The sequence below is a fragment of the Zootoca vivipara genome, chromosome 6 (assembly GCF_963506605.1).
Source record: "Zootoca vivipara chromosome 6, rZooViv1.1, whole genome shotgun sequence".
Classification (NCBI taxonomy): Eukaryota; Metazoa; Chordata; class Lepidosauria; order Squamata; family Lacertidae; genus Zootoca; species Zootoca vivipara.
The window spans coordinates 60,428,921-60,455,372 of record NC_083281.1 but is presented as its reverse complement, the minus strand read 5'-3'; the positions used below and the strand labels follow the sequence as shown (position 1 = coordinate 60,455,372).

At 48.3% G+C, this 26,452-nt stretch overlaps 3 protein-coding genes across 7 annotated transcripts in view; 1 reads left to right on the top strand and 2 right to left on the bottom strand.

Annotated features, from left to right (window-relative positions):
• The window catches only part of KIAA0513 (KIAA0513 ortholog), a 66,285-nt gene extending 62,654 nt beyond the window's left edge, over window positions 1-3,631 (bottom strand). The window contains exon 1 of one of the 3 annotated variants that reach the window (XM_035119005.2): window positions 3,538-3,631. The gene's annotated coding sequence lies outside the window, so the exon portion shown is untranslated. The other 2 variants (XM_060276050.1, XM_060276051.1) reach the window with 2 other exon arrangements.
• Window positions 3,632-8,235: 4,604 nt separating this feature from the next.
• On the top strand, window positions 8,236-22,641 carry SPATA2L (spermatogenesis associated 2 like). 2 transcript variants are annotated; one of them, XR_009557792.1, is made up of 4 exons: window positions 8,236-8,321; window positions 11,474-11,786; window positions 12,752-14,157; window positions 15,746-22,641. XR_009557792.1 is itself a non-coding variant. In XM_035119703.2 (3 exons), exons 2-3 carry the CDS (start codon window positions 11,475-11,477, stop codon window positions 13,826-13,828), a joined length of 1,389 nt encoding a protein of 462 aa, XP_034975594.2. In that variant the 5' UTR covers window positions 8,236-8,321; window position 11,474; the 3' UTR covers window positions 13,829-14,798. The 2 variants fall into 2 exon arrangements, 1 of the variants encoding a protein (XP_034975594.2); XM_035119703.2 differs by lacking the exon at window positions 15,746-22,641 and having other exon boundaries at window positions 12,752-14,798.
• CDK10 (cyclin dependent kinase 10) lies at window positions 17,659-25,039 on the bottom strand. 2 transcript variants are annotated; one of them, XM_060276048.1, is made up of 13 exons: window positions 24,898-25,039; window positions 23,957-24,029; window positions 23,394-23,465; window positions 23,179-23,281; window positions 22,289-22,370; window positions 21,745-21,812; window positions 21,515-21,567; window positions 21,322-21,391; window positions 19,740-19,799; window positions 19,424-19,547; window positions 18,621-18,760; window positions 17,849-17,901; window positions 17,659-17,770 (listed from the first exon to the last, which is right to left on the bottom strand). In XM_060276048.1, exons 1-13 carry the CDS (start codon window positions 25,003-25,005, stop codon window positions 17,676-17,678), a joined length of 1,101 nt encoding a protein of 366 aa, XP_060132031.1. In that variant the 5' UTR covers window positions 25,006-25,039; the 3' UTR covers window positions 17,659-17,675. The 2 variants fall into 2 exon arrangements, with proteins under 2 accessions (XP_060132031.1, XP_060132030.1); XM_060276047.1 differs by having other exon boundaries at window positions 17,676-17,901.
• Between the last annotated feature and the right edge of the window lie 1,413 nt (window positions 25,040-26,452).

Here is a 26,452-nt window from a genome sequence, read left to right as displayed (position 1 = left end):
CAAGCAACGGGAGCTCACCCCGTCACAGGGATTCGAACCGCCAACCTTCTGATCAGCAAGCCCTAGGCTCAGTGGTTTAACCACAGCGCCACCTGGGTCCCAATATTATTATTATTACGTATTATTATTATTAATTTATTATTTATACCCTGCCCATCTGGCTGGGTTTCCACCACCACTCTGGGTGGCTTCCAACAAAGATTAAAATACATTAAAATATCACAGATTTAAAACTTCCCTAAACAGGGCTGCCTTTATGTGTTTTCTAAATGTCAGGTAGTTGTTTATCTCCTTGACCTCCGATGGGAGGGCGTTCCACAGGGCAGGCGCCACTACCAAGAAGGCCCTCTGCCTGGTTCCCTGTAGCTTTGCTTCTCGCAGTGAGGGAACCGCCAGAAGGCCCTCGGCGCTGGATCTCAGTGTCCGGGCTAAACGATGGGGGTGGAGACACTCCTTCAGGTATACAAGACCGAGGCCGTTTAGGACTTTAAAGGTCAGCACCAACACTTTGAATTGTGCTCGGAAACGTACTGGGAGCCAATGTAGGTCTCTTAGGACCGGTGTTATGTAGTCTCAGCGGCCACTCCCAGCCACCAGTCTAGTTACCGCATTCTGGATTAATTGCAGTTTCCGGGTCACCTTCAAAGGTAGCCCCACGTAGACCGCATTGCAGTAGTCCAAGCGGGAGATAACTAGAGCATGCACCACTTTGGTGAGACAGTCTGCGGGCAGGTAGGGTCTCAACCTGTGTACCAGATGGAGCTGATAAACAGCTGCCCTGGACACAGAGTTGACCTGCGCCTCCATGGACAGCTGTGAGTCCAAAATGACTCCCAGGCTGTGCACCTGGTCCTTCAGGGGCACAGTGACCCCATTCAGGACCAGGGAGTACCCCACACCCGTCCGCCCCCTGTCCCCCCAAAACAGTACTTCTGTCTTGTCAGGATTCAACCTCAATCTGTTAGCCGCCATCCATCCTCCAACCGCCTCCAGGTACTCACACAGGGCCTTCACTGCCTTCACTGGTTCTGATTTGAAAGAGAGCTAGAGCTGGGTATCATCCGCATACTGATGAACACCCAGCCCAAACCCCCTGATGATCTCTCCCAGCGACTTCATATAGATGTTAAAAAGCATGGGGGAGAGGACAGAACCGTGAGGCACCCCACAAGTGAGAGCCCAGGGGTCTGAACACTCACACCCCACCACCACTTTCTGAACACGGCCCAGGAGGAAGGAGCGGAAGCACTGTATGACAGTCTACCAGCCGTATGATGCCTACCGGCCACATTAAGCCTGTCAGCAGGTGAATAGGATACCTGGCTTGTCTGCTGCCATCTTGAAAATTATACCAAGTGGAGAGGAAAGCAGTGTTTTAATAGCCGTCAGTGGATTTTACACATTTGTGCTGCCAGGGAACACCATTTGTTGTTGTTTAGTCGTTTAGTCGTGTCCGACTCTTCATGACCCCATGGACCATAGCACGCCAGGCACTCCTGTCTTCCACTGCCTCCCGCAGTTTGGTCAAACTCATGTTCGTATTTTACACGTTTGTGCTGCCAGGAAACACCATATCCCACCCTCAATTAGTTATGCCCCAAAATGACCCCTCAGGAGGGGGGTTCGGAGAAATCTTTTTAAAAGGAAAGGTCAGGGCTGATTCTGACTCAAGATTTCAATCAAACCTATTTAAAGAGGTAACCAAAGAAACATATTTGCTTTACCTGTATAGACCAAGAAAGCCAATACAGTGTTACAAACGCTTCAGGTTACAAACACTTCAGGTTACAAACTCCGCTTCCCCAGAAATAATAATAATAATAAATTTTTATTTATACCCCGCCCTCCCCAGTCAAAACCAGGCTCAGGGCAGCTAACACCAACAAAATCACAATAAGACATAAAAGAAAAGAAAACAATTAATTAAAATACAGATTAAAATACGATATTAAAATTTAAAATGCAGCCTCATTTTAAGCAGTCCATAAATCCAAACCATGAGGGAGGAAAACACAGGGGTCAGACTAAATCCAATCCAGGCGGAATAGCTCTGTCTTGCAGGCCCTGCGGAAAGATGACAAATCCCGCAGGGCCCTGGTCTCCTGTGAAAGAGCGTTCCACCAAGTTGGGGCCAATACTGAAAAGGCCCTGGCCCTAGTTGAGGCCAATCTAGCCACCTATGGTTCGGGATCTCCGGAATAGTACCTCAGGTTAAGAACTTTGCTTCAGGATGAGAACAGAAATCGTGCTCTGGCGGTGCAGCGGCAGCAGGAGGCCCCATTAGCTAAAGTGGTGCTTCAGGTGAAGAACAGTTTCAGGTTAAGAACGGACCTCCGGAACAAATTAAGTTCTTAACCAGAGGTACCACTGTATGGTGTGTCAAATCTCCACTTGGCTGTGAAGCTCATTGGGGGATCTTGGGTCAATCACCAACTCTCGGCCTAACCTACCTCACAGGACTGCCATGATACGGAGGGAGTGGGGAAGCCATCTATAATACCTTGAGCTCGCTGGAGGAAAGGTGAAATATAAACACAATCCACTATATATTTTGGAAAGTGGTTTGTCTGTCCCTTTGGTCTCTATAGGATTAGATGCCTCTGGGGATATCACCACCAAACTTGGTTGCAAGGGTTCCCAAGGTGGGGGAGGGGTTTTTGTTGACGTTTGGAAGCCAGGCGCCATTTTGAATCAAGACTTCACCCCATTTCTGGTGTGATGGATCCAAATTCACAAATGACACTACCCATTCCAAAAAACAAAACAAAAACACACACACAATATTTTTCAGTTTCTAAAAAATCTCGGGCAGCGCCAGTTATTCCCTGCTGTTAATAAATAATAAAAATAAATAAACTGCACTTACAGGGAATCTGAGGCACTCTTTACATGATTAGAAGCGCTCGCTTGCCCAGCCAGCTAGCCAATGCAATTTGAAGGGTTGGATCAATGGATCAAACAAATAAAAAACACAGCGATGGAATAAGATGCCTCAGACCACTGGTCCACCTAGCTCTGTACTGGCTACACTGCTGAGTGGCAGCGGCTCTACAGAATTTCACACAAGAAACAAGAACCTAAGAAGAGGCTGCTGGGTCAGGCCAAAGGCAAATCCAGGCCAGCATCCTCTTCTCCCAGGATATATCTGGAAAGCCCAACACTGGAGGAAGACAAACATACACCAGAGGGCTGACAGCCATCTCCAGAAACTAAGCAGAAGGGAATCCGTGGAACGCGTTACCAATAATGGATCTCGAACGGTAGGCAGGGGGGCTAGACTTTTCCAGAAGCGCGCCCCGCCTCTCTGTGGAGCCCCCAACCCCCAGGCCCTTCAGCTTTACCCACTCCCCTGTTTAAATCGTAGAGGGGACCACGACGCCTCTCACCTCTCTACTCCACGGTATGCAATCAAAGGCACTCTGCATATGCCCCGTAGTGGTCTGTACGCTGCAGCGCCCGATTTGCAAAGGGAGTTCTCCCAGCGCGAATCCCTGTATCAGTTTGCGCCCCACCCCCCAGAAAGTCGGTTGCGCCCACCTGCGCTTCACCTCCTGCTACAGCGCCCTCCGTGCGTCCGGCTGCTCGTCTTCTCCCTCCTCTTGCGAACTGAGCGAGCGGAAGGGCGCAGACTCGGAGCCGCGGCCGGGAAAGGAGGCGGCACAGTGGCTGCCACGTGAGAAGGTTCAGAGGAGGGGCCGGGGAAGCCTGTGCAGGAGGCGGGCGGGCAGCTCGGCAAAGGTTGCAGCCGCGCCACCGGGGGAGGTGAGCGGACTGCTGCAGTCCCTCCCGCGTTAATTAGGTCTTAGCCACAATAATTCAGGTAGAACACTTTCAAAGCACATGGTCCCCCGGAAAAAAGAACCATGGGAATTGTAGTTTGCCTCTCGCTGCGCTACAGTTCGCAGCACTCTCAACAAACTACAGTTCCCAGGATTCTTTGGGCGGAAACAACGTGCTTTAAAGGGCATTAAATGCATAGTGTGGGACAGCCTTAGACCTCTGGAGGTCAGAGAGGCTTGTTTTGGGGTCACTCTGCAGTGGACTGGGCTGCAATTCCCAAGCACATATCCTTGAGTCCAGTTGTCCCCACCTGAACATAAAACGGGTCTGCTGGTTCAGGCCATCTAGCCCCGCATCTTATTCTCGCAGTAGCCGGCGGGATGCCTGTGGGAAACCCTCAAGCAGAACCCCAACAGCTGGTATTCAGAAGCATTACTGCCTCTGACATTGGAGGTGGAGCATACCCCTTATGGCTAGTAGTCATTGATAGCCTTGTCCATGTAATTGTCCAATCCTCTTTTAAAGCCATCAAAGTCAGTGGCCATCACTGGCTCTTGTGGCTGCGAGTTCCATAGCTTAATTGCATGAAGAAGTCTTTTATCCTTCCTGAATCTGCCAACACTCAGCTTCAATGGATGTACGCAGGTTCTAGTAGGAACAAAAATTTCCTCTATTCACTTTCTTCATGCCATGCATAGTTGCATAAACCTGCCTGTCTTCTTTCGTACAACATCCTGAGGATGGCCCTGTCTGTCAGCTTCCTCATCCTCCTCGTGTTGCCTCCTCCCTGTCTTCCACCTTATCAGTTCCAATGAGCCACCTTGGACACTCCAACAGGGATTACTTTTGGAGACATCTGCATACACTTTCTCCACACTGGCTGCAGCCCTGTACACACACCTACTTAGCACCATTGAACTCTGTACTTCTGAGAAAACATGCACCAGATTTATTCATTCGATTTTTGTTTATCCTGACTGACTGACTGACCTACTTACTTACTTACTTACTTACTTACTTACAAACACACACACACACACACACACACACTCCGCTTTCTCCCCGTTTTATTTGTGAAGTATGTTTAGACTGGCCCAGGGTGACCCAGTGACTTTAATGGCTGAGCAGGAATTTGAACCCTGGCAGCCCAGGTCCTAGTCCTACACTTGAACCATTATACCACACTAGCTCTCACAACAAGGCCTGCAAGACACCTCATGACAATTTTTGTTTTAAGCACTGTACAATAAAATAATATCAATTGAATACAAATCAGGCTTAGCAATTCTAAAATCCATTTACCTAGGAAATAAATAATTGTAATAAAAATACTGTAAAGGTAATAAAGGCAGGATTTCTAGAAGAACCCTGTAAGGAAAGACAGAACTGTCTGTCCTGTTCCTCAGCATTGCTTTCCCTCACTCTTTCACAGCTTGGAGGTTTCCAGTTGCATCAGGAAAAAGAGCTTATTTCTCAATGCAAATGCGCCCTCTGCTGCAGGTCTTTTCATTTACAAACAGAAGCTGTCTTTTGCTACCATAGGACCCAGTGATGGAAAGGCAGGCAGGAACATAGGAAGCTGCCTTTATACAGAGTCCAGACCCATTGGTCCGTCTAGCTCAATACTGCCTACACTGACTGGCAGCAACTCCCCAAGATTCCAGACTGGGGAACCTTTCCCTGCCCTACCTGGAGATGCTGGGGATGGAACTTGGGACCTTTGGCATGCAAGGCAGGTGTTCTACCAAGGGGTTGAGGTTTTATTGGGAACTGTTGCTGGATTTCTAGAACTGGATGGGTTTAAATGCACACTTTTTAGGTAACTACCCTGCCTAACCAAACACAGCAGGCTTTTCTTCCAAGTAAGTGTGCCTAGGATCAGGCTGCACCATGCCAGCCACTATGTTTTGTTATGATCTTAGCTATGATATTCTTCAAGACTGAAGAAGCCTTGGGGCATGCATTAGCCTCTATCAGTGGTTTTCAACCGGTGTGCCATGGCACCCTTGGATGCCTTGAATGATGGTCAGGGGTGCCGCGGGCAACACTGGCCCTTTCCTCTGATTCCCTCTCACGTCTCTGCCTCCTAAATGCTTGCACAACTGTTTGTTGCAGCAGCTCTGGCTCCAAGCTCCCCAGGTGAATGTTGCCTCTGGAGTTCGCCAGGGGGTGCTTCCCAGGCCCCTGTGGGTTATTGTGAGGGGGCACCTCTCTTTGGGGCGGGGGGCGGGGCAGCTCAGAGACCGGGGTGGCAGCTGCAGCTGTGCAGATGACTCCCAAGGACAGGGGAGAAGAGAGGAGGCTGAGGGAACCTTCCACAAGGCAGGGGTGTGGGGCTGCCAGCTCAGGCAAGGGGTGACATAATTGGTCTCCTGAGCCCCACAGGGGTGCCACTGATAGAATGTAGTTGGTCAAGGGAGCAGTGGACCCAAAAAGGTTGAAAAGTCCCTCCTTGCAGGGGCCTGCTCCATGTTTTCATGCCATGGCATAGTGGCATCATGAAGTATGGGATTTATGACATCTGTGGTTCAGATCACGGGCTACCAATGTTATGTGCATTTTAATAGTGACTTTAGGAAGATTTAATGTAGAAATCATGAGGATCCCCACTTTGGATCTATGCCTGATTTTTACAGCTTAGTCTGTGTGGTAGATGTAATCTGCGATTTGATAGCTGTTTGGGGTGTATCCCATGGAACAATCATGCTAAGTTACCGGGATCTGTTTTTAATTCCCTAGATGTGACTGTTACCCAGACATGGTCTGATCATGCAACACTTCTGCACCAATTGCTCTGGCTACCAGTGTGTTTCTAGGTCCAGTTCAAAATGCTGGTTTTAATCTTTGGGTCCCTAAACTGTTTGGGGTGGGTTACCTAAATGCACCTTTCCACCTTTGTGTCATGCCTTCTTAGATTGTAAACCTGAAGGTAATGAGCTCTCTTTAAAAAAAACCGATTTAGCCCTCCTCTAGAAATGGATAGAGTTTGGTCAAACTCATGTTCGTAGCTTCGAGAACACTGTCCAACCATCTTGTCCTCTGTCGTCCCCTTCTCCTAGTGCCCTCAATCTTTCCCAACATCAGGGTCTTTTCCAAGGATTCTTCTCTTCTCATGAGGTGGCCAAAGTATTGGAGCCTCAGCTTCACGATCTGTCCTTCCAGGGAGCACTCAGGGCTGATTTCCTTAAGAATGGATAGGTTTGATCTTCTAGCAGTCCATGGGACTCTCAAGAGTCTCCTCCAGCACCACAATTCAAAAGCATCAATTCTTCGGTGATCAGCCTTCTTTATGGTCCAGCTCTCACTTCCATACATCACTACTGGGAAAACCATAGCTTTAACTATACGGACCTTTGTCGGCAAAGTGATGTCTCTGCTTTTTAAGATGCTGTCTAGGTTTGTCATTGCTTTTCTCCCAAGAAGCAGGCGTCTTTTAATTTCGTGACTGCTGTCACCATCTGCAGTGATCAAGGAGCCCAAGAAAGTAAAATCTCTCACTGCCTCCATTTCTTCCCCTTCTATTTGCCAGGAGGTGATGGGACCAGTGGCCATGATCTTGGTTTTTTTGATGTTGAGCTTCAGACCATATTTTGCGCTCTCCTCTTTCACCCTCATTAAAAGGTTCTTTAATTCCTCCTCGCTTTCTGCCATCAAGGTTGTGTCATCTGCATATCTGAGGTTGTTGATATTTCTTCCGGCAATCTTAATTCCGGCTTGGGATTCATCTAGTCCAGCCTTTCGCATGATGAATTCTGCATATAAGTTAAATAAGCAGGGAGACAATATACAACCTTGTCGTACTCCTTTCCCAATTTTGAACCAATCAGTTGTTCCATATCCAGTTCTAACTGTAGCTTCTTGTCCCACATAGAGATTTCTCAGGAGACAGATGAGGTGATCAGGCACTCCCATTTCTTTAAGAACTTGCCATAGTTTGCTGTGGTCGACACAGTCAAAGGCTTTTGCATAGTCAATGAAGCAGAAGTAGACGTTTTTCTGGAACTCTCTAGCTTTCTCCATAATCCAGCGCATGTTTGCTATTTGGTCTCTGGTTCCTCTGCCCTTTCGAAATCCAGCTTGCACTTCTGGGAGTTCTCGGTCCACATACTGCCTAAGCCTGCCTTGTAGAATTTTAAGCATAACCTTGCTAGCGTGTGAAATGAGCGCAATTGTGCGGTAGAAATGGATAACAATAAACAAATTAAATATACGGTAATTGGGACATTTGTCTGAAATACTGTACACAAACATTTATTTGCAATACCTGCCAATGATATTATAAGATTCTTTTTGTGTGCTATTATAATTATGATTTTAAAAACTTTTTTTAAAAAAACCCGTTCCTTTAAGATTAAACAAAAAACAAATCCTTCAGTGCAGCAAGGAAAAGGTTAACGGCCGGCTCCTGAGACTTGACGTAATCTCCTCTCGGGAAGGGCGGGGCAAAGAAGAACCGGAAGTGATAGGAGCGAGCCCAAAAGAGAAAGAGAGCGAGAGACCGAGAGAAGGGGGCCAAGGAGCTAGCGAGCGAGCGCTGGCAGGTGAGCGGGACGCGAGTTCGAATCCCAACCGGCCAGATTTGCGGGGGCGTGCGGGGGAGACTTGCGAGGCGGGCGTGTTTGACTCAGCACCCAATGACGTTCCAGCGGGACGAAAAGGCGCTCCCTTCCTCGCCTTGCGAGCAGGGAGAGGGGGCTCTTTCAGGCTCTGCAGACCCCCACCCTCCAAATACGAGCCCTTTGGATCCCCCAAGTGGTAGGCATACTGCCGCCCCCGCTCCAAATCTCCTTGTCTAGTGCAGCAGCAGCAGCGACCAACAGCCCTGTGGCACCCGAAAGTCTGCCAGGGTGATGGTGGCAGCTTCTGAGCCAGCGGGTCCCTTCTGGTGCCGGTCCCTTTTTTAGACTGGACCTGCTGGTGGAGCGATGTGTGTCTTTATTTTCTGTGCAGCACCTACTAGGCATGAACGAGAAGCGCCTTGTGGCACCTTAAAGGCTGGCACACTTTATGTTGGCATACTGTCCAAAGAAGCTACCCCGGGGCTTTTGGAGCAGACCAACAGGGAATTAGTGTGGATGAGGCACTTTTTGAAATAATGATTCATGATCTACAGGGTTTTCATGTGGGTTACTCCAACCGTCTCCCACTGATTTATGTATTGGGCACCCACGCCGCTGATGCCCCGTTGTTTTGCCCTATGATTCTGTCCCTTTCCCTATTTCTCTGCAAAGCCACAGTACCCACATAATCATTCCAGCACTTCTCCCCCCCCCTTCATTGGAAGCACTTACGGTGTGCCCCACTACCACCTTGAGGCTGTGGCACTGACAGGACTCTCTCCCAAGGACTTGCCTTCCTGCACCCCCCCTCCCCCACGCGCAAAAGCAAAGCTATCCCCCTCAAGTCTCTCATTCTCAGCACTTGGTGATCTGGTGGGTGGGTCTGTTATCTCAGGCAAACAGGTATATGTTAACTCTCCGAGAGTCTCCCTCTGTTGGGCTTAGATCTTTTCACATTGTTATTTTTAAGAGCTATTTGTGGGCTTTTGATTCTAAAGTGCTCCCATAGCAACTTACCTTTTTATTTCAGGAACTGGGTTGACAACTATGTATTGTTGTCTGTGGTGTTATGCACTAACAGCAGTTCTTTCAGAGAAGACAGCCACATACTCAGAAGCCATGAACGTAGCAAGTGTTGGCAAAGAAGTCCCAACAACTTTTCTTGGGGCAGGGGCTGTCCCTGCCTGGCTCATGTGCTCTAGTCCCCTGGGTGGCTCGCTTCCACCCTCTCTCCCTGAGCTGTGGCTGTGGTGATTGGCTGCCTTTTTGGCTCCCAGACATGTGGAGGGAAGGAGGCAGAAGCCACAGAGTGGCAACCAAAGGGCAGGGAGCTCAGGGTGGCAGGCAGAGTCCCACAGTATTCAGCAGTTCTCCAGGGTTTCAAGCAGGGGTCTCTCCCATCCCTACCTGGAGATGTTGAACCTTGGAACTTCTGCATGCAAAGCTGATTCTCTACCAATGAACCGGATGTGACTGAAGAGAGGAAGCAAATATCTCCTAACTCTATTCCAAATCGGAATAGTCTTGGCATACTAAACAGTGTGTATATTTTGATATAGATATTCTCACAAGGACTTACTTTCACTTTAGTGGTGGAGAATGTAGAGACATATTTAAAAGGCAATGTGGTGAAATTGGCAAAACTACCCCCCCCAGCCATGCACCTTGTTAGTTTCTCCAAAGAGTAGCACCGTCTGGAGGACAGGAGATCTTGTGGACCACAGCTCCCATCAGCCTCAGCCAACATGGTCAGTGGTAAGGCATATGGGGAGTCAGTCGCAAAAATATGGAGGGCACCAGGTTGCAGGAGGCTGGCGTACAGATGGTGGAGAGAGTGAAGATAATAATTGAACAAGTAATGCAGAAGATGGGGCGAGTTCCATTGTCAGTGGCACTTGTCATTCCACTGCAATACCAGCTGTCAGTTTGTACACAAGAGCTCTGTGCAGCAACTCTGCTGGAAACTTAATCAGTGCTTGAAAAAAGCAAGAGGACAATCGGGGAAGTGTGTGAGTGCCAACGGTTTGGGATGGATGAGAGAAAGGGAATAGCCAAATTCTCACTGATGAGCCAGTAATGATCTTGAGAACACTTTTTTCCTGCCAAAATCTCCAGCAGTCAGGCCAGACAGTAGCATTCCTCTGTACACCAGGGCAACATCCTTTAAAAGCCATGAGGGTTTATCCTCTAAAAGGCAGGGTAGAAATGGCTGAAATGAATCAATACACTTCAATTCCCTTTCCTATCACTTGGCCATTATCACCTACCTTCTGATTGCGGTTACATTACGCTTTGCATGCGCATATATATATACATTCTGTACATACATACTGTTACCCAGACATGGTCTGATCATGCAACACTTCTGCACCAATTGCTCTGGCTACCAGTGCGTTTCCAGGTCCAGTTCAAAATGCTGGTTTTAATCTTTGGGTCCCTAAACTGTTTAGGGTGGGTTACCTAAATGCACCTTTCCACCTTTGTGTCATGCCTTCTTAGATTGTAAACCTGAAGGTAATGAGCTCTCTTTTAAAAAACGATTTAGCCCTCCTCTAGAAAGGGATAGCAATAAACAAATTAAATATAATTGGGACATTTGTCTGAAATATAGAAACATTTACTTGCAATACCTGCCAATGATATTATAAGATTCTTTTTTTGTGTGCTATTATAATTATGATTTTTAAAACTTTTTAAAAAACCTGTTCCTTTAAGATTAAAACAAAAACAAAAAAACAAATCCTTCAGTGCTGCAAGGAAAAGGTTCTTTTCAATGCAATACACACACACACACACACACTGGAAAAAAACATGAGAAGTGAGAATACACATGCAAATGAAGAATATCTGCCCATACTGCATCAGTCTATTTATGGACTGCAGCTTATGTTAAAGGGCTTCTGGGGGCGGAATTTTATATATATTTGGCATGGGTATTTTCTTTGCAGCGGGAAAACTCATCTATGGGTTTTGTAAATCAATACAACCACCCTGTGCAGTATACAAGGCTGTGTTTTATGGGCTTGATGGCTGAATTCATTCACTTGGCAATCCCACTCGTAGCCATAGGCTGATTTGACTGACGGAATTTCAAATGGGACCAGGTTCAGGGCTTTGCTCTCATCACGCTGCAGGATGTTGTCTCCTGGAGCGGCACTGCAGGAGAAGTATCGCCAGTGCTTGGAGAACAATTTCCACCAGGGCCACACTGGCATCTGCACTGACTCGTCCCTGAAGGAGCGGATGTGGCGGCAACTGCTGGAGGATCCAGAAGTTCACAGTGCTCTGAGAGGGGAGGACACCTTCGCCATGCTTGCCGCGGCCCTGAGAGGACAGCTGGATCTGGGACTGGCGCTCCAGAATCTTGGCCGGGCCTTTGAGGTGCTGGAGCTGGCAGCCATCAATCTTTACTTCTTCCCCTGGCGCAAGGAATTTGGAACCATAAAAGTGAGCATTGTGGGGGGAAGTCAGGCATTGTGGGGGCAGAGGGAGGAGGCCGCACAGGACTCTGCTATATTGCAGACAGAAACAGTTGTTTATTTTACTTATTTGAATTCCTTCCTTACTTCCAAATCATGCAAAGAGCAGCTCACCTCAAATATAGACGTGCAACATATAAAAAATAAAGCCAACCACCTTCCATTCATTGGTGTGCAGAGGTTTACTTAGCTTCTCAGCCCCTTTTCCTCCATTTCCTGATAGTTTCCTGTCCCGGTCAGAGTAGTAATATTCACTGCTGAAATCCTGCTTCTCTTCCAGAGAACTGAAGGAATCATTATTCTGTATTAAATTTCTGTCCTGCCTTTCTTCCTAAAGGAGCGCAGGGCAGCAAACAGCAAAATGGAAGTGCTTAATACAATTAAACCTAAAATAAAAACAAATTTAAAACTTCCTTTTAATTAAAAAAAACAAAAACCAGTCACATACTCCTACAGCTGCTAATTTCATGGCATGGATAAATTTCATACTCATTTTCAGTAAATGTACAGTAGTACCTCTGGTTAAGAACTTAATTTGTTCCGGAGGTCCGGTCTTAACCTGAAACTGTTCTTAACCTGAAACACTACTTTATCTAATGGTTACCGGTCAATGACAGCTGGGCAGCATGTATAATCCCATGCATAATACGAAGATAATATTGTTGCTTTGTACCATGCCTAGTCACTGAATGAACAAACAAACTTGTGGTATCCAAAGTTGTATCCAAAACTGGTCATATTCACAGAAGAGCTACTGAAATTAATGAACCTAAGGTAGCCATGTTCATTTACTTCAGTGGGAAAACTCCTGGCATGGCAATTAAAGAAAAGAAAATAGATTGTTTTATCGATGGCTGTGTAAATTGCTTTGTAACAGTATTAAATTTGTGTGTCGAGCAATGCAGGGCACTAAGTCTGTGTCTTTCTCTGCAGACTTTCTCAGGTGTTTACGTGCACGTCCTCCAGGGAGTCCTGCCTGAGGCCGAAATCACCAGGAGTTTCCGCCGGCTGGGCTACATCCCGAGAGACAGCCTCCACCTGGTCATTGCCCAGCTGCCCCCGAGTGCCAGCCTCCTCACTGCAGCCTGCTGCTTTTTTGCAGCCAGGGTCGAGTGCGAGATCCTGGGGAAGATCGTGCAGGAGCTGGAGCCGTACACCGCTTCACCTGAAGATCTTCTCCAGGCCCGCAGGGAAGCCAAAGGCAGCCTGGAGAACTGTGTGGCCAAATTGCAGAGCCTGGTGCGATGGCCTAGGGGCAGAGATTTCCGTGTGGAGCCAGCTGATGCGATAGACCTGTACAGGGAGGGTCCGGAAGGGCAGGGCCCGTATGGTGACCCTTTGGGACCTAGGTTGCCATTGTCATCGCAGCAGCAGCAGCCCATCCCCCTCTGCGAGCGCAGCAGCCCCCGGTTGCGGAGCAGAGAGCAGCACTTCCAGAGTCCGCAGGGGCTTGCGGAGAACAGGAGCAAGATGTGGGTGCTGGGCCCGGAGGAGCCACCATACGGCAACGGGATCCCAGCCTCGGAGGGCCCCGATCTGGAGACCTCCTTCTCCTTTATCTCCCTGCGGCGGGAGCTTAGCAGAACTTCGGAAGCGGACTACCCCACGCCTCCGGGAAGCCGCTTCTTGTCTCCCAGCCCTCACTACGACAGCCCTGGCGGCCCCCAGCTCCACCGGGGCAGCAGCCCAGCCTCTCCCTCAGCAAGGCAGCCAAGGAGCCCCCAGCTGAGCCCCACGGGGATGCGCCGAGCTCCGGTGCCAGGTCCAGGGATGTCCCCGACAGAGCCGCCGCGCTATCACCTGCATTCGTGCATGCACCCGGGCACCCTCCCGGCCTCCTGCTGCAACACCTGCAGGCTGCTGCACGGCGGCAGCTGCGACGGAGCGCAGGTCTGCCGGAGCAGCCACCACATGGAAGAGCTGCAAAGCGAGAAGCAGCAGCGCCTCTGGCTGCAGAGGACAGAGGTGGACAAGCTGCTGCACGAGGGGGTGCCAGGAGTCTGGCAATAGCGCACGCTGGGAAAACCCACCAGGGCATCAACCGGACCTTGGACAGAAAAGCTGCTTCCTCTGCAGTTCTGAGGCTTCATCTAGAACTGCACACACAGCCTGCTTTTTGTCTCCCCTCTCCCAGGTCTTCCCTCTCCCAATTTTCTGAAAAACACTTATTTTTGTTTCAGAGGAAAAAACAGCCAGACACTCTTTTCAGCATACATTCTTTTCCCGACCAACAGGACTTTTCTCAAATCCTAAATATTTTGAGGATTTAGGTGAACAAATTTGTGGGGGTGGGAGGATCCAGTCCTAAACAGTCTCCCGCAGTAGTGTTTGCTGGACAGGTGAGTTTCTCCCCCCTTCGCTTCCCTCATCCTTTCCACTGAGCATTTGGGGGGGCATGGTTTAATCTGAAAGTGGTTCCAGCTGGCTGACAAGAAATGGCGAATCAATTGACATGTTAGAAGGACACGCACACTCCTCTGCCAGAATCCCATCTTTTGTAATATCAGGGCACAATGAAGTTTTACATGATGTTCATCTGCTCTGTGTGTATTCCAAAGGATGTAGGGCAGCCTTTCCCCAACTGGGTGCCCTCCAGTTGTTTTGCACTACAGTTGCCACCTTCTGCAGCCAGCAGAGCATTAGAATGCTGGGGCTGATGGGAACTGTAGTGGAAGACATCTGGAGGGCACCAAGGTTTGGGGGGAAGCTACCAAAGGGAGCTGCCATGGGAGAAGATGGGCTGAGATTACAGGAGGGGGTGGAGGTTGCCTCTCCTTGTTTATATCCTTGTTTATACCTTTTCCTGAATCCTTGTGGCTCTCCTATGGAGGCTGAGACAGCGCAGGAAAAGCCTTAATGCTGGGTTTGAGTCACCTGCTACTAGGCAGGGGCAGAGCTGTTCCCAAGCCCTCAGAGGCACTCAGCATCTCCCTGGTGGTTTACAGAAGCAGAGGTGCAAAATAAACAGAAGTGTAATCTCCTTTCTTCTCTGGATTTCTTTTCTCTCACCCCCCCCCCCAGTAGTGTGGGTAGTTGAGTTCCAGAGTTTGAATCCTCACTGGAAGGAACCCAGTTGGGGACTACATAGCTCAGGGGTAGAGCTGCTGTGTTGCACGCAGGGGGTCTCAGCAGCACTGATTTAAAAGGACTGGGTAGCAACTTCTCTCTGCCAGAGACCCTGGCAAATAGACAATATTAGGCTAGATCATTGGTCTTTAGCTGGTAGGCTGGGATCCACTAGCATAGGGCTTTGGAACCTCTGGCTCTTTGGTCAAATTTGGCCTGCACTAGGTCTCCATTTGGCCCAGGGTTTCTATTTTTCTCAAACCACGCCTACCTGCCTCCCACCTGATGTCATATGTGATGTCATATATGGAGCAGGGAGAGATACTGCTGCACAACCAAATTTTCTGTGGGCAACTGGATTGAGCAGCTACTCCCTGCTGAAAGCATAATGACATTAGATGATTGACATGTGATTTGTCCCATGGGGGTGGGGATATCATGTACCATCATAGAAATATATGGTAAAAAATTAAGAATTCCGTCTCCAAAAGCATGCTTAGGTGAAAGCAGGCTCCCAGATCTGGAAAAGTTGAAACTACTGCTAGCTGTTTGGCTTAGTATAAAGCAGCTTCATACGTATCATGGAGTTAACCCATCAGAATTTTCTGATCATTAAGGACAAGCACTTCCAGAAGTAAGACACACTTGTCTATTACAGTAGTTCTTTTCAAGGCTGTTCTGGAAACTTCCCTCCCACACTTTCCCCCTTGGCCACCTAGTCTTCCCAGTGTCACTTTGGCCCATGCACAAAAGTCAGGAGACAGGTGTAACTGGTCAGTTCTCTTTTTTGATGCTTGTGGCATAACGTTTCAGCCTCCTAAAGGTGCTTCAGACACCTATTTTCTGTTTCCCTACACAAAGCAAAGCAATATCACAGATCTAGCAAAAGGATTCTGCTTGAGCCTTCATTTGAAGCTGCTGCTGCTGCTTGACTGTCCATAACAAGTGGGTGAATTTTCAGCAGTGGAGAAGAGCAAGAACTTGAATACGCTGCTGTGCTCCAGAGACACTCCCATTTTCACCTCTGAATCAGAAAGGAAGGCCTTCAAAAGCTCACTGGACCAAGAAGGGATATATGCTTATGTGTTTGCTACAATAGAGATGCGAAGAGGTTGAAGTCCCTGATCTTCCAACCCTCACCCACGGTAAGTTGCTAAGCAGAGCTTGACGCACAGAACAAGCAGTGCATGCAGGTAGGGATGCAAAACAGTGTGGGAGTTAAAGGTGCCTGAGCATCTCTAAATGCAGAGGTGCTGCTGTTGCTGCCTAGGAACTTCCCTCCACTATATATAAGGCTGCCTCCTAGGGATCTGGCATCTCCCTCCCCACCCTCCCAGTCCTTCTGCTAAGGCTCACAGCAGCTTTAGTATTCACCCTCCAGGTACACTACTGGTACTCAAAGACGGCAGTGGTAAAAGACTTTATTGAGACACAGTCCTGGTTCAGTCTTGGGTTTTGCCCGCAAAGAAGAGACCTGGAAGCTGTATGCCGGCTCCCTCAGCCAATAAAACGAGATGAGCGCCGCAACCCCAGAGTCATCTGCAACTGGACCTAATGGTCGGGGTCCCTTTACCTTTAAGGGGCTACTATTTGGGCCCTGCTCTTTCCATCAGGGAAGAGTTGAGCTGATAATTCAGGAGCTTCGGTGCAGCTTGGCAAGCTAGCTCCCAGTTGGTAATCAGTGTCTCCCAGCAGGGGCAGCTGATTCCTATGAAGAACATGGGAGCTGTCACGACACCCTCTGTAGGCTCCTGGCTCTCTGTCCCGACGTGCCTGGCAGCAGCCAGCACTGCCTCTCTTCAAGCTCTGCCCTTTCAAAGAGAAACAGAAGTACCACAATTGTTTCAGATTTGTTTCTTTGCATTCAGGCGACAGCACTCCTGCAACCATGGAGTTGGGAGGGGCTGGAAAGGTTATCCAGTCCCAAACCCTGCCAGTGCAGGAAACCCCCTTCTAGGGCATCGGTGGTCTCTGCTTAAAAACCTCCCTGAACATTCCCTAAGCATCATTTGCTTTCAGTCCAGTATTTCAAAGGTGTTTTCAAAGACTTCATGCTATTCGTATGCCCCTTTTGTTTTAGCAAGGGCTTCAGTGCAACCTGCTTCCTGATCCCAGAGCATGCCATACTCCTACCATTCATCAGCTAATGGGTGGCTTGAACACACTTTGCTTCAGCAAAGGAACAATCGGTAGCTTCCTTTAACAGCCTATCGTTCCTTTGAAGCCACATTGGTAGCTGCTTCAGGTGTGGAGCAGGTGGGCATGGTTTGCTAGGAGCAGCATGGTAGGCCAAAGTTGGCCCATGGGCCACAAATTCCGTGCCCTGCTTTCAGCTTCCTGTGGTCACAGCTGTTTGAAAGCACATGGGAGACATAAACAGCAGAGAATAGTGGAGCAGCTACAGCTTCATAAGACTCCTAGCTGGCTATATTTCTAGGTTAGTGGTGGGGAACCCACAGTCCACAGGTCTAATTAGGCCAAGCCTCCACACCTGATGAAGCCACATTCTCCTGCATTGCACCTGAGAACATATATTGCATCTGGTGTCAGGTACGTACAGACATGGCCAGGCTGAAATGGGGTTTGATGTCCCAGGTTCAATTCCTGGTGTCTGGAGGTAGAGCTGGGAGACAGCTCTGCTTGAAATCCCTGGAAAGCTGCTGCCAATCAGTGTAGAGTAGACAATACAATAGATGGACCAATGGTGTGGCTCGGTATAAGGCAGCTTCCACTGTTGTTAAGTACACTTTACTCCAGCCCACGCCTGTCCTTACCGGGAGCAGTGTCATCCTCAGGGCCGACTGCGCTTGCCTGTGCACTCTACACTGGGGGCGGCCCTCTTGTTGCGATGGTGTGGGAAGGTTGGCATGAGCTCTGGCTCGCAGGCTGGAAAAAGAGGGAGAAGATGAATCAGGTTGTGGCAGCAGCCCTGAGTGTGGGGAAAGGAAGCTACAAGAGACTTACGTAAAGGCTTCTCCTTGAAGTAGGAGCTCTCCAGGCAGTCGCCAGCTGTCGCTCTGAAGAGGAAGAGACACGTGAAAGCGAGGGGTGAATTCACCTGCCACTTGCTTATCCCTCTATTCCACCCACAAATTTCTGGCTTAGGAAGGCTGTTCTCCTGCAGCAGCTCCACTCTTCCTTCCTGAATGTGCCTCTGCCAAGCCAAGGGCTCTGGCCAGAGGAGATCACAGGAGCAATCGAAGACAAGCGAGCAGGCGCCCACCTTACAGCTAGCTCATTTATTCAGGGATGCAGCTAGTCTCTCCCGGGCAAGGAAGGGCTCACATCCAAGAACCTGTGCCTTGTACAGTTGCACTAATATTACATGCGGGATCCAATCCATCCTGCTCACGATTCTGATTTCCTGTTGTGACTACCTGCTGTAGCTCATCCCCGTATGCTGTCTCTGAACCTGCTTTCAACTGCTCTGTCCTCCAAGTTAATTCATTCCTTTGGAAAGCTGCAGGAGCACTCCACAGGTTAACTGTGCCAGCACATAAAGCTGCTGCTTTTGTGTCTCTCATAACCTTGCTGCTGATTGGTTTAGGTGCATGACCCTAACAGCTTCTGTATTTTGACCGGGGGATGGAGAAAACACTTCTGCCCTGGCTAAATTCTAGTTGCCCTTTTCTAACTCTACCTGTCGGGAGGGGTCAATCAGAATGGCGAAACAGAAGCCCCAAAGGCAGGCACATCGCAACAACGTTGGCCTCTTTCCCAGCCTGGGCCCGGTTACCTTTTCTTGGGATCGTACATGAAGAGAAAGTTGAGGAGGCGAAGGCCAGCCTCCGACAGCCACGGGAACTTGTGCTTCAGGTTATTGTACGGCTGCTTGCGCAGGGTGTACTGGCTCACCAGTGGCAGCTTGGAGAAGCCCTGGAGGTGAGAGGGACACAAAGGAAGGCACTAAATAAATCATTTGCCTCTAACATATGGCTTAACTTGCTTGCAGGAGCCATCTAAAGAAGGGATAACCGGGGATGGGGAGGGAGGATGGAGAGGCACATGCTAAGACCAACAAATCTTGATTTTACCATTATATTGTACTGTAAGCTAGTTCCTACATACACTCACACTACTTTCTATCCATCCAGGCATGAAGGCATCAGAGTTCAAGGACCCATTTCAGCCAGCTAAAATTCAAGGAAGGTGCAAAGCAGAGCTGGTGAAGGGTGTGACCTGGGAAAAGTGGGTGTGACCTGGGGAAAGTCTTAAGGGCCAGATAGAGAGACTTGGAGGAGCACATTTGATCCTCGAAGCCTGATGTCCCCCATCCCTGATCTAATGCTACAGCCTCTCAACAGTGCACCTGATCTCCTCGTATCTTACTGCAGCCTGCATTGCATGGGTTGATGGGGGTCAGGCTGCGGATAAGCAGCCATGCCTTTGCATATGATATTGGGCCAGAGGACCTTTCCACCACCTGCTGTGCTGCAACACTAAGGAAAGGCCACATAAGAAGAGGCACAAAGGGGCAAAACCCAAGCAGGAGGAGGGAGCAACAAAGCAGAGGTGGGATGAGGTCTGGGGAGTACTCACTGGCCAGATGGTCTCGTTGGGCGTGCCCAGAAGCTGCACAATCATGTCTATCTGCTGGATCTCAGAGCTCCCAGGTAGCAACGGCTTATGAGCCAGCAGCTCTGCCAGGATGCAACCCACTGCCCTGCAGGGAAGACTCACAGTTAACACGGAGAGGCTAGCAGCTATTCCCTCCACCCTCTCAGGCCTAGGAAAAACCAATTTGTCCACAGAGCCATGAATCCAGGCCCTCAACAGATGCATTTTTCCTTTCTGTCCTCCTAATCCCCACATTAGGTGTGGGGGATGGAGGAAAGGAGACGTCTTCTTCCCTCACCACATATCTATGGCGGTGGTCTGTGTTATTGTCCCCAGAAGCAGCTCAGGGGCTCGGTACCTGGAAAAGAGGGGAGAAAGTGTCCCAGGGAAGGTCAATGTCAGCTTGCATTGTGATGCTAGAATTCTGTAATTTGAATTCAGCAGACAACGGGCATTTCCTTAATCGGAAAAAGAGGAGTCTTCCTGTTGCAATAGCCCCACACCTTTTTTGTCCCTGAGGGCTGCACTTGGTATTGGGGTGGCAGCGGGGGGGAGGGGAAATCTCACATACACACCTTCCTCTTTCTCACACAAGAGGCAGAAGATGCACAAACAGAATCTCAATGATCCCCTTTGCACATGTTCCTCCTCCCTGCTCCCAGGCCTAAGGGCAGCTAATCTCCCTTCAGCCTGTCACAGGTAGCCAAGTGATAATGAGGGCCCCGAGTGACCAACAGTGGGACACAGGGAAAGACTGCACATCTTGCAGGTTGCCCACCTGCTTCCCTCGTCACATTAAAACTTAGCTAAAAGAAACCTCTTGTTAAATGTGCTGCTGCTCTAAAGTCCAATTTTGTTCCTCGTCTGCTGCTGGCAGCTCTAGGAGCAACAAACCCTAAGCCTTGGCTTGCTCTTGTCTGAACCAAGGCTTGTGGTTTGTTTCTCTCCAAATAAACCACAAGTGTCAAGTGGAAGCCAAAGTTTGTGCCTGACCCATGAGTCCAGGTCTGCACATAAAGGCAAGCCAGATGCTGTTTTTGCCCTCCCCAGTGCTGTGGGAGATGGGGAGGAGGAAACTGCATAATTCTCATAATTCTTAGCAGTGGGCACCAGCACACTGCTTGATCACCTTAAACCATTGCTTATTTTTAAGCAGGGTTTTAATGCTTTCTGAATCAGGCCCCTATATGTGTCAAGAGCAGAAACTCTTGTCCTGCTTTGACTCTGATCTCAATCACATTTCCTAAGTACATATGCCAGGAAGGTGTGGAGTCTTCTTTCTATGAGCTCCATTGCCATGCCTTCCCCAGGCAATTATTTTGAGTTGGTTGCTGTCAAGGTTTATTGTGACTACTCTTGAGTAACGACCATCCACATGCTTGTCTTTCAGACGTTTTTATTGGTGCACATTATTTACAGTGTAACGGATTGCTCATTTCATGTCTACACGCTCGAGTCAGATTCCTGCACTAATTCCTTCCGTGTTCGCGACCAGCATAAAAGCCTCGGAACTGAGAAGCGCCTCCCTTTCCTCCTCTTTCTCAATTCCGGCATAGGAGGGACGGGTCTTCTATCTGACCTATTCCTGTCCTCTCTTCCTGCCTATGGAGCAGGGGCTCTTTAGTGTTGCCAGAGCCCTGGCACTCCCTTTCCGTTTCCTGACTCACCCCTTCAGACCCCTTGCTCTCATGACTGCTTGGAGACGGGCTGCTTCTGATGGGGGGGTTCTCTATAATCCCTCCCCCTCACAGTTGGGTATCAAAACCATAAAGAAGCAGCCTATCAGTGAAAGCAAAGCCCCTTTCCTCTTTAACCCTCGCGCAAAGGTAGTGATTGTGCAGGAGTGTTGATTAGTCAAGGGATGCTCAGAGTCTACTCACCAGAGTGTGACAACTTTGGGAGTCATTGGCTTCAGGGGGACCCTGTAAGCACGAGCCAACCCAAAGTCCGCTGCAAGAAAAGAGGAGACACTCAAGGTCAAAGGGCAGGTCCAACTGCATTACAAACCAATTGGGTATGTGTCTGTGATGGTGGAAGTCATCAAGGGAAGCCAGATGTTGGCCAAACGCTCACCCGTTTTTACACAACCTTTGTCAGTCATGAGCAAGTTGGATACCTTCAGGTCCCTGTTGTTGGAGGAAAGAGAGGTTCACCAGGGGACAGACAAAACCAAGTGCAGCCCTTCCCCAAATCCTGCTCCCTTAAGCAGCCTCTCTCCCACACTGACATGGATAGTAGCAGGCCTGCAAGCTACATACTGATCCTAGCTCCAGCCAAATGCCCAGTCCCTGCTCTTCTCTCACCTGTGGATTATGAAGTTTTCATGCAGGTACTGAAGGCCCTTGAGAACCTGGAGAACGATACACTTCACCTGCAATGGGATGGATCAAATGAACAGGGCATTGTTAAGGAGCCATCTCTCTTGTGTAAAACACACACTACTTTGTCTTGTGCCAAATTCTGCTCTGGGGTTCAAAGATCCACAGAAAGGCAGCACAAGAATTGAAAGGATTAGTCCTACTGAACTGACCTAAAGCATACTTTACCTTATGGGCCAATGGTCAGTCTCAATTTACAGCAGCTTCCTATGATATGGATGATGCCCAAACACCTCAGCCCAAATTAACCAACCAGGCTACTCCCTCTCTATTTGAACACCTACATACTTTGATTCTTTTGTTCATGCTTTGCTTTTAAAAAGTGCCTTCTTGCCTATCTTCCGTCTCAAATTTGGTTACAACCATGCCTTGGGTTCAACTTTCTGCAGCTTTTTATGACATCTCTTTCATTCTGATGAAGACAGTGATCCGAACAATCAACATAAGGCTGCTACTTTCCCCATCTCACCTGAGCTTCAGAGAAGGGAGCCTGCATGTTCTCCAGGAGGCTGGCGAGGTCCTGCTCACAGTAACCCATCACAAGGAAAATGCTGCAGGACAAACACACGTTTTATTTTCTGTAGTTGGAGATATATCTACCCAAGAGGCCAGAGCTGAATAGAAAGAAGTGGCTTAAAATACAGGCTCTTGAGTGCTTGAGTCATATTCTGGAGGTCACAATGCCTTGGAAACTATGCTTTGCTTTCAGAAACAAAGCAAACCTCACCCCCTATCCACAGCTTCTTTTATTCCTGCTAACCTCCATCCTGCTTTGTCTGCAAAGGTTTGTGTTTTTAAAGTTTGTATTTTTGTATTTTTAAAGTTTGTCATTTTTTTTTATTTTTTTTTAAAAGGTTATATAAGCCAGCCTTAGCATTCACGAATAGCTGATATAACTCCAGTGGGGAACCTCTGACATGCAGGTTGAATAAGACTCGCCCCTACGACCGCAGGGTAGGTAAAAATACAATTTGCACCAAAGTCCTGTGCCTTTGCAACTTCTGCTAATCATCTTATGGTCAGTGCCTACAAAGTCCTGTGTTTTTCAAGTGCCACCTGTCAGCTGATTGCCAGAACTTGCAAAATGCTGAGCCTTTGCCTGTGCAGTTTTAATTTCAAACAGCATGAGCAAAGGAAGATGGGTCATCCAATGCCATTACAGTGTGAGGTGTTTTGACAGGTCTACTTGTCAAACTTGGCCCATGGGAGCAGTGAGGGAGGTAAAACTCTTGCCCGCTGACAAGATCCAGCTCCCCACCCTTGGGTGACATAAAGTGGCAGCTTTGGGGGACAGGAATGACAGGTCTCCTGCTTGAGGTAGAGGAAAGGTTATGGGGACAGGAACGGCCCGGTCAGTACCTCTCCAGGTGATTCCCCACCACCACTTCTTTCAGCTCCACAATGTTGGGGTGCTGGAGCTTCAGCAACAAGGTGATCTCTCGCAGGCTGCTGATGGGAATCCCTACAGGGAGAAATAGCACATTAAGACGACAGTGGGCAAGACTAAACACAAAAGTATGTTTCATTGAGCCAAGACCAGCAGGGATACCTCAGAGCTCTCCCATTCTACTCACCATCTTTCTCTTTGTCCATCCGCACCTTCTTCAGTGCAACAATCTCATCTGTTTGGGTGTCCCGGGCACGATCTGGAATGGCAATGCAATCAGAGTTCTGTGCCTGGGGAAGCCACTCTCCACCCTTCACTCCTCCAGACAAGCTAACGTAGAGTTGGGAGCACTCCTGGACTCAAGTGCCAACTCAAAAGTTGCCTCTCATCAAAGTGGCTTTACACAAGCCACTTTCCCACCTCTTTTCTTGCTTTTCCACCTGGGATTACCATTGCCCTCATACGGTGTGAAAATGTCATCAATGATATTTACACCTGAAAAATATACATCTATTATCACTGGAGAGATTTCAAAGGGAGTTGGAGAGGGTGTGTGCATGGCCAAGACCAGGGAGCTGAGATTTTTGAATTTCAATTACACCTTGCTGTTCATAACATCAAGGAACAGACAGGACCTTAACCAGGTCAGGGGCCAACCCGTGTTCCAGATCTCAAGGCACTGATATGTACGTCTTGGGTCACACATAGCACCATTTCTTGACCAGTTCATGTGGCAGGAGCAGCACTCACACACAATGCCGTAGGTCCCTTCTCCAATACGATTGAGTTTCTCGAACTCCTTCACACTTCGACATCTTCCCAGCTGAAACAACAGATGGGTCACAGAACTAAATCCCTGCTTGATTCCTGAAGAAATGCTGCTGAGGATCCTAGTCATATAAACAAAGATCATTACATCATTCCGAGGCATCTCCTTACAACTGGAAGATGGTGGGTATTATTTCTGCTTCTTTGCACAACATTTTATTGTTAAATACTGTAACGTTAAAATGGTAGAAATTTTTAAACCTGCTTTTCAATTTAAAAATTCCCAAGAGTGAGAAGAAAATAACAGTAATAGCATAACTGATTAATACTTTTCAGTCTTATGCAGTAACTGCACATATAACTGATATATATATATATATAGCCATGCAGAGCAACCTCATACACATCTACTTGGAAATAAGCCCCTTGGGATTAAATTGGAATCACACCTTACTCACTTACCCCTCCTGGGTAAGTACGCATAGGATTTAGCAATGTCTTCAATGCCAAGGTTGCAGGTTCTATCCCTGTATGGGACAGCTGCATATTCCAGCATTGCATTGGACTAGATGATCCTCAGGGTCCCTTCCAACTCTACAATTCTATGAAAATTATGTCTACGTGGAATTAAAGTCGCACATGGTTTCTGCATCGATAAAATACGCACGGGGCAAATAATCTCACCACCCACAGTCAGTCCCATCAGCATGTGCCAAGGCCACATTTGCACAAGCAATATTTGTACATTCAGAGCTTAATACAGGCACAATCCGCAGCTCTTCTGCGCATGTTTCAATGTAGGATTTGCAAGCGCCGGAGAATAAAAACCCTGCATACCCCCTCCCCCGTCCGCCTTGCAAACACGCAAGAAGCGGGGCAACTCATCCGCCGCAAAGTCTCCTGGGAGTTGTAGTCCCACTTACCCTGTGTCCTTGAGGTACCGTGAAGAATCCGCCGCTGCCGCCCCCGCCTCGGAGCCGCTTCAGCCGCAAAGTCTCTGACTCCAGCTCAGCCGAAGCCGCCTCCGTCATGGCCGAAGCAGAGCGCACGTCTACTTCCCCCACAGCCACTGCGCATTCTCAAGCCACTTCCGCACAGTTACAGTATGAACTTCCGCACAGAGCCCCTAGCAGCGGTTGCTGTGCGAGCCCTTTGCTCCGAGCGGGAGAAACTGTGGTACTAAAATTAGGCGGGAGGGAGAGAGAGGAAGGATTCAGTCATCCTAGATTAGATTGAAGAGGGGGGAACACACCTTTTCTAAATTATCATTTTTTCCTGCATAGCGTTCTAAGTGGCTTACAGAACATAAATAACAAGTTCCAAAATTGTTGTTGTTGTTGTTGTTGTTGTTGTTGTTGTTGTTGTTGTTAGCCTTCTAAAAAACACCCCAAAACTTTAATACTAAAGCTGTACATAAGGTAATATACAGCAAAATATAGAGCCTGAGTTTAGATGCTTTGCAATTGGTAGAGGGAGTTTGGAGGAATGTGATGCTTTAGCCCACCTGGGCTTTCATTCTCCTCCAACCATCCAATGTCTACATTGAGAGATGCACCTGTCAGAAAGATGCACCTGCCAGGATCGAGACTACAGTCACTGTGGCAATAGTCATCTAGGCCATGCAAGGAGTTGCAGTGGAACATTGTGTGTTGCAATCTTAAATGGCTATTCTCTGCTCTATTTGACCAAGCCTGTGATCCTGGCAAGGCAAGAGGGGCCATGAAGCATTTCACCAAAAACAACAATGGCTGAAGTGGAGTAGCTGCCATTCACAGAGTGTACTCCCCATTGTTGCCTTCACTGGTGCAACTTTGCTGCGTGTTGGGTTTCATAGCCACACCCACAGTGCATGCTTACTCTGTATGATGTTGGCCTGAATATATTTTGTAGCATTTAATCTAATATTTTAAATTGCAAACTGTCTTGGCCGAAAGATTGTACATAAAAGTGATAAAATAAATAAACGAATAGTTCTGTCCCTCCCTACATGTAGGGTGCCTTACTCTTGCATCTCCAGTTAGAGGTTCCTTTTGCACCATTGTGTCTTCCAGACATAATGTGTTCCCTTTTTGTGCCAAATGCACCTTCATCAAAGCTCTGCCTTCTGTGCTTCATCTTCACACGAGAGCAGGGTGATGCTGCTCACACTTTATCTGATGAGTTGTGGCCGGGTGCGATGATAGAGTTTCATATTGTTGTGTATTGAGTCAAAGGATTTTATATCTGTATTATTATTGTCTGTATTTGCATTAGGATAAAGTAACTGCCTTTTGGTTCCAGAGGGTACAGCTACTATTGGTTCATTTAAGCTGCTGTATTTGGATCCTCTGTCTTATTGGTTTCCTCCAAAAGGCAGCACTGTGATTGCTTGATATTGTTCCCTCCAAAATGTATCCCTTCCTAGCTAGTCCCCTGTCCCTATAAATGTAGCTTTCCTCTCCTCAGTCTTCAGTCTTGTTCACTTTAATAAAGAGCTGT

Excerpts from the sequence above, each read along its gene's own strand:
- SPATA2L (XM_035119703.2), top strand. The coding sequence starts at position 11,475 with ATGTTGTCTCCTGGAGCGGCACTGCAGGAGAAGTATCGCCAGTGCTTG. Across the intron at positions 11,787-12,751 it reads AGGAATTTGGAACCATAAAA|ACTTTCTCAGGTGTTTACGT; the intron begins GTGAGCATTGTG and ends CTTTCTCTGCAG.
- CDK10 (XM_060276047.1), bottom strand. The coding sequence starts at position 25,005 with ATGACGGAGGCGGCTTCGGCTGAGCTGGAGTCAGAGACTTTGCGGCTG. Across the intron at positions 21,568-21,744 it reads GAAAACTTCATAATCCACAG|GGACCTGAAGGTATCCAACT; the intron begins GTGAGAGAAGAG and ends CTCCAACAACAG. Across the intron at positions 17,902-18,620 it reads ATGTACGATCCCAAGAAAAG|AGCGACAGCTGGCGACTGCC; the intron begins GTAACCGGGCCC and ends CTTCCTCTTCAG.